This window comes from Nicotiana sylvestris, chromosome 1 (genome assembly GCF_000393655.2).
Source record: "Nicotiana sylvestris chromosome 1, ASM39365v2, whole genome shotgun sequence".
Classification (NCBI taxonomy): Eukaryota; Viridiplantae; Streptophyta; class Magnoliopsida; order Solanales; family Solanaceae; genus Nicotiana; species Nicotiana sylvestris.
Genome location: NC_091057.1, coordinates 135,693,173 through 135,700,116, shown reverse-complemented (window position 1 = coordinate 135,700,116; position 6,944 = coordinate 135,693,173). Strand labels below are relative to the sequence as shown.

The window sequence follows — 6,944 nt, the reverse complement described above, 5'->3', positions numbered from 1 at the left end:
CAATACTAGCATTCATAGCAAATAGTGAAAATAGGAAGAAGGAAGTGAAAAACTTGTAGAAAAATTCTCCGCCTTGATCCTAGTATGTTCTTGCCTCCTTAGGTCGAATCTCCGGCCTCCTTAGCCTCCTTAGGTCTAAATTATGTCAAAAGTATGCCCCCTCCTTAAAATAACGTTTATACATATATTTATACCAAGTAGGGTCGGTCCAGATGAAAATACCTTCTCCCGCGTAAAATAGGACTCTGGCTCTATAAAATTTGCACAGACATGCCGCATGCATCGCCGCACTATGCGGTGTGCTTGTGGGGAAGTTTAGAGAGCTGATTCTGACAGACTGCACGAGAATTCCAAAGGCGCGGTGCACACTGTGCCACATTATGCAGCGCGGTAGTGAGAATTTGCGAAAATGCAAAACATGAAGGTTTTATCCCTTTCAAATATCTTTCCAACGATATATTGTGGAGCCCAAACGGAGTTCTGAGCAAAACGTTATGTGCATTTTACTAAATAATGTGTTGTATGCTCGCTCGCTTCTTCGTTTCGTTCTTAACTATCATCCATTGATCCCCAAACACAATCTCGGCTTAATTTCTTGGGCTTTTACTCAAACTTCAAAGCTCCAAATCATTTGAATTCATTCCATAATATCTACATAGCACGGGGTATTGAAATAAAACTGTGTATGTATTTAATTTTTCCTCCATTGTATCTTATAACCATAGTTAGTTTAGCTAGCTTAGTTAGTTAATCATAGTTAGTTGGTAGTTATTTGTGTTGTAGCTATCAAGTTAGTTGGAATTAGTTAGTGGAGTGGTACCCCACGTGTATATATGCACTATTAGAGATTGTAATGTAATACACTTTATCATTCTCTTTCCCAGATAGATCTTCTTCTTCCTCCGGCTCATGTGAAGCTTCTAGAACTCATCAATGGAGTCTCTAACAAATGGTGAAGCTTGAGCCAAAGCTACAGCTTGACATGGTATTAGAGCAGAGGAATCTCCGACTCAGTCGTCGCCTAGATCAGAGGATCTGAGCTGTGTTCTTCGTCTTGATTCAATTCTCAATCAATCCGGACAATGTGAGCTTAGCCTCGTCTTCAATTTCATTTTCCTAAGCTTTCTCCTTCTTCTTTTACTCTGTATTCCTTGAATTTCTTAATATGGCTATTTTCAATCAAACCGATGTAAATGATAATACTCCAAATGTCAAAAATGTTGAAGCTACTGTCAATTCTGTTCTAGATCCTAGTGATCCTCTCTATCTGCATCCGTCAGATAATCCTAGAGCTATGCTAGTTAGTGTGGCTTTTAGTGGAATTAGATATAGATCCTGGAGGCGTGCAGTTTTGCGTGGCCTTTCTGTCAAAAATAAGAGTGGTTTCATCAGTGGAGAGTGTAAGCGTCTAGATCCCCAATCTCCTAAGTTTAGACAGTGGGAAAGGTGTGATGATATAGTGACTTCTTGGATTCTAAATTCACTCTCAAAGGAAATATCGGATAGTGTAGAATATGTAAATGATGCTATTGAATTATAGAGAGAATTGGAGGATCGATATGAACAAACTAATGGTGCGAGATTGTATCAAATCCAAAAGGAGATTAATGATCTATCTCAGGGAGTTCTAGACATCACAAGTTATTACAGTCAATGAAGAAACTCTGGGAAGAGTTAAGTACTTTGAGTGCCAAACCTCAATGCAGCTGTCAGTGTACTTATGGTGCTAAGGAAGGTATGCACAAGGCTGAACAGAATAGGAGATTGATTCAATTCCTCTTGGGGCTCAATGAGGTATACACTGCTGTGAGAGGTAGTATTCTCAGGATGAATGCTCTCCCTTCAATGGCACAAGCCTTCTCTTTGTTGATTCAGGATAAAAAGCAGCATGATATGAGAACTTCAAATCATATGGTTGCAGAGTCAATTTCACTTCATGTTAATGCTACAGGAAATGCCAACCATTCCAGGAACAATAACTTCAGGACTAACTACACTCCTAATTCCAATTTCCCAAACACAAATAGGTCAAGACCTTTTTGTGACTACTGCAAACGTCTAGGACATATCAAAGACAAGTGTTTCAAACTTCATGGTTATCCCTAGACTTCAAACAATAATCAGAACTTGAAGTACAACAGGAACAAAAGAGATATGTCCAATGCACACTCTAACTTGTCTGATGAGATCCCTACCAGAGCTGAGGAATTTGGACCCAGGGATGAAAATCAGAATCTGAACCTATCCAAGGAGCAATACAACCAATTGATCAACATACTTCAGCACTTCAACACCAGTAGTGGAGGAGAAGGTTCTCATAACACAAGTCATGGAGCTAGCTATGTGAACCTTGTTGCAGGAAACATGAACTTTACAGGTATAATAACTTGTACATCCTCTATTGATTTTGGCAAGTTATCTTGTAAATGTTTCATAACTTGGACTGATAGATGGATCACTTAGGAGACTCAAACCACATGACCTTTAATAAAACTACCTTAGTTGATATTAGGATTTTACCCTATCCTTTGCTAGTCACTCTTCCAAATTGCCATAAAGTTAAGGTAACAGAAATTGGCAATGTGAATCTTGCTCCTCAAATCACTCTACACAAAGTCATGTTTGTTCCCTCTTTCAAGTTTAATCTTATCTCCATATCCTCTTTAACTGCACAGCTTAAATCCTTGATAGCCTTTACTGACACATGTTGTCTGATGCAGGCCCCTTCAAGAAAGAGGCCTCTGGAGATTGGTAAAATCAATGATGGTATGTATCTCTTGTGCTCCCTTTGTTTGAAGAATGTCAGTACTTGTTCTACATCTGTTTCTTCTTTTCCTACTTCATGTCATGCTTTTGATGTACATAGCTTGAAAACTCCATCTAGTATCTGTGATCACAGTCCCTCATAGAGTCTTTCCTTCTCAAGTGTAAATAATTCCATTTGCAGTAAAACACATGATTGTGATTCTTTCTTGTCTCATAAAGATGATGTTAATGTGTTATGGCATAATAGACTAGGCCATGTTCCTTTTTCAAAGATGAGAAATATCACCACTATACCTGTTGTCTTTTCTAATAAACAACCTTTTTATATGTTTTATATGCCCCATGGCCAGACAGTCCAGGTTGCCTTTTCCTAGCAAAACCAGCAACACTAAACAAATTTTTGATCTCTTACATGTTGATCTATGGGGACCCTATCATGCCCCCATACATGACAATTATAAGTATTTCTTAATCATAGTGGATGATTATAGTAGGTCTACATGGATTCCCATTTTGTCCAGTAAAAGTAATGCCCTGCAAATCCTTAAAGCCTTCATATCTTTTGTAAAAACTCAGTTTCACCTGACCATTAAGTTAGTAAGATCAGATAATGGTTTGGAGTTCACCAGTATAGAAGCAAATTCTTTCTTTCAAACTCAAGGAATTGTCCACCAAAGAATTTGTCCATACACACCATAGCAAAATGGTATAGTTGAAAGAAAACATATATATCTTCTAGAGACAGCTAGAGCACTCTTGTTTCAATCAAAACTACCTATAAAGTATTGGGGTGAGTGTGTCCTGACAGCCACATACATTATTAACCTACCACGTACCTCAACAACAAATGTCCTTTTGAAATCCTATACAAAAAGAAATCAAATTACTTCCATTTGAGAAGTTTTGGTTGCCTATGTTTTTCCACTATACCAAAGATTCATAGGGACAAATTTTATCTCAGAACTATGCCTCATGTCTTTATTGGATATCCCTATGAAACTAAAGGATATAATGTGCTGAACTTGCAGACCAGAAAAATTCACATATCCAGAGATGTAACCTTCCATGAAAATGTTTTTCCTTTTGTTGTGTCACCTGTCACAGGTTCTTCTTTCTCAATTTTACCATTTTTCATCTCTGACCTATACACTACCACATCTCAACCTATAAAAGGTAGTCCACCAATCCCATTCAATCCTGAGACAGGACATGATCACTCTTTATCTGATCATTCACCACTTAGCCACTTTGCACCTTCTTCCCCAGAAATACAATCTCATTCTCCTGAAGCCTTGCCAGAAAATCCTCTTAATTCCACTTCACAAAGTGAGCCTCTTATCTTAGAGCCTAGGAGATCTGGTAGAGAACATAAGTTACTTGTACACCTATAGGATTACATCTATTCCATTCTCAGTTGAAACCAACTTCCATTCCTCTATCTACTAATCCATCAGCCACTCCAACTTCCCTTGATGCCTTATTTTCTTTACATAGTCATATTCATACTGGTTCTTTAGTCTATGATAATCAATTACTTGTTATGAATGTTTGCAATATTTTTTAGCCATCTTCATATGAGGAAGCTGCTCTTAATCCTGTCTGACAAGCAGCAATGACACGGGAGTTTGAAGCCCTACATGCAAATCACACCTGGGACATAATGCCTTTGCCAAGTGGAAAGCAGGCAATTGGTTGTAGGTGGGTATACAAGATTAAACATAGAGTTGATGGTATAGTAGAAAGGTTCAAAGCTAGGCTGGTAGTGAAGAGGTACACCCAGCAGGCTGACATAGATTACACAGAAACCTTTAGTCCTATAGTGAAAATGACAACAGTGAGAGCTCTTATAGCTACTGCAGTAAAGAAGCAGTGGCACATCTTTCAATTGGATATGAACAATGTGTTCCTTCATGGAGACTTGCATGAAGAAGTTTATATGCAAATACCACCAGGATTGGAAGTCAGCTCTACAGGTTTAGTTTGCAAGTTAAATAAGTCCTTGTATGGCCTTAAACAGGCAAGCAGACAGTAGTACTCTAAGTTGACTGAAGCACTTTGCTCAATGGGCTATGTATGTTCTCTCAATGACTACTTACTCTTCTACAAGAATATAGACCATTCTACCATTTATATAGCAGTGTATATAGATGATGTTATCATCACTGGAACAAACATCTCAGAGATTGCACAAGTTAAATGCTTCTTGCATGATCAATTCAAAATAAAAGACTTGGGGAAACTATACTATTTTCTTGGTTTAAAGATTCTTTACACCAATGATGGGGTAATAATATCTCAAAGGAAGTTTGCACTGGATTTACTAAAAGAATGTGATTGTCTTTCTTATAGCATCTTGTCTTCTCCCCTTGATCCAAATGAAAAACTCCGGGCCAAGGAAGGAGCAACTTTGCAAGACCCTACTTACTACAGAAAGTTGGTAGGCAAATTAAATTTCCTCACTAATACCAGACTTGACATAGCCTTCAGTGTATACTGTATAGCACCTCAGCCAGTTCATGTAAGACCCCAGGGAGCCACATTTGAAGGCAGCTTTTCACTTACTTAGGTTGTAGAGTGATCCAACTCTAGGAATTTTTCTATCCAATGATCATGATTGCAGTTTAAAAGGTTATTACGACTCAAACTGGGCTGCTTGTCAACATTCTAGAAGATCAGTTACTGGCTACATAGTCCTGTTGGGCAATAGTCCAATTTATTGGAAGTCCAAGAAGCAAGAAACAGTGTCCTTATCTTCAGCAGAAGTAGAATACAAATCCTTGAGGAAGATTGTTGGTGAGATAACTTGGTTATGCAGATTATTTGATGAACTCACTATTCCTTATCCTAAGATTGTCTTAGTGTTTCGTGATAGTCAATCTACTCTACACATAGCTCGCAATCCTATTTTTCATGAACGAACAAAGCACATCGAGGTTGATTGTCACTTTGTACGAGATAAGCTCTAAGAGAAGTAAATTTCTCTTTATCATATTGACACTGGTGCGCAGTTAGCAGATGTACTTACTAAAGCTCTTACTGGTGTCAAGCATTCTGCGATATTGAGCAAGTTGGGTATGAGAATCTCACCTCCAAATTGATGGGGGGGGGGTATTGAAATAAAACTGTGTATGTATTTACTTTTTCCTCCATTGTATCTTATAACCATAGTTAGTTTAGCTAGCTTAGTTAGTTAATCATAGTTAGTTGGTAGTTAGTTGTGTCCTAGTTGTCAAGTTAGTTGGAATTAGTTAGTGAAGTGGTATCCCACATGTATATATGCACTATCAGATATTGTAATACAATACACTCTATTATTCTCTTTCCCAGATCGATCTTCTTCTTCCTCTGGCTCATGTGAAGCTTCTGGAACTCATCAATGGAGTCTCTAACAAATGGTGAAGCTTGAAGTTCCAAAGCCACAGCTTGACAAAATCACTCCTACAAGGCATAAAATATACAATTAGTACAAAACACTAGCGATTAAAGCTCAAACTCAATTAAAGTGGAATACATTAGAGTATAATAAGCAACTAAAATACTTAATTGATAAGTTGAGGAATTTGGACCCAAGGATAAAAATCAGAATCTGAAGCTATCCAAGGAGCAATACAGCCAATTGATCAACATACTTCAGCACTTCAACACTAGTAGTGGAGGAGAAGGTTCTCAAAACACAAGTCATGGATATGGATCTATGAACCTTGCTATAAGAAATGTGAACTTTGCAGGTATAATAACTTGTACATCCTCTATTGATTTTGGCAAGTTATCTTGTAAATGTTTCAGAACTTGGACTGACACATGTATTTTAGACTCAGGAGCCTTAAACCACATGACCTTTAATAAAACTACCTTAGTTGATATTAGGACTTTACCCTATCCTTTGCTAGTCACTCTTCCAAATGGCTATAAAGTTAAGGTAATAGAAATTGGCAATGTGAATCTTGCTCCTCAAATCACTCTACACAAAGTCATGTTTGTTCCCTCTTTCAAGTTTAATCTCATCTCCATATCTTCTTTAACTATATAGCTTAAATCTTTTATAGCCTTTACTAACACATGTTGTCTGATGTAGGCCCCTTCAATGAAGAGGCCTCTGGAGATTGGTAAAATCAAGGATGGTCTGTATCTCTTGTGTTCCCTTTGTTTGAAGAATGTAAGTACTTGTTCTACATCTG

The 6,944-nt window shown here is 37.7% G+C and overlaps 1 protein-coding gene across 1 annotated transcript; it reads left to right on the top strand.

Annotated features, from left to right (window-relative positions):
- The first annotated feature begins 1,165 nt into the window (after nt 1-1,165).
- On the top strand, nt 1,166-1,540 carry LOC138874815 (uncharacterized). The gene has a single exon (XM_070153603.1). It carries the CDS (start codon nt 1,166-1,168, stop codon nt 1,538-1,540), a length of 375 nt encoding a protein of 124 aa, XP_070009704.1.
- Nucleotides 1,541-6,944: the final 5,404 nt, after the last annotated feature.

Coding starts and splice junctions, on each gene's coding strand:
- LOC138874815 (XM_070153603.1), top strand. CDS start 1,166: ATGGCTATTTTCAATCAAACCGATGTAAATGATAATACTCCAAATGTC.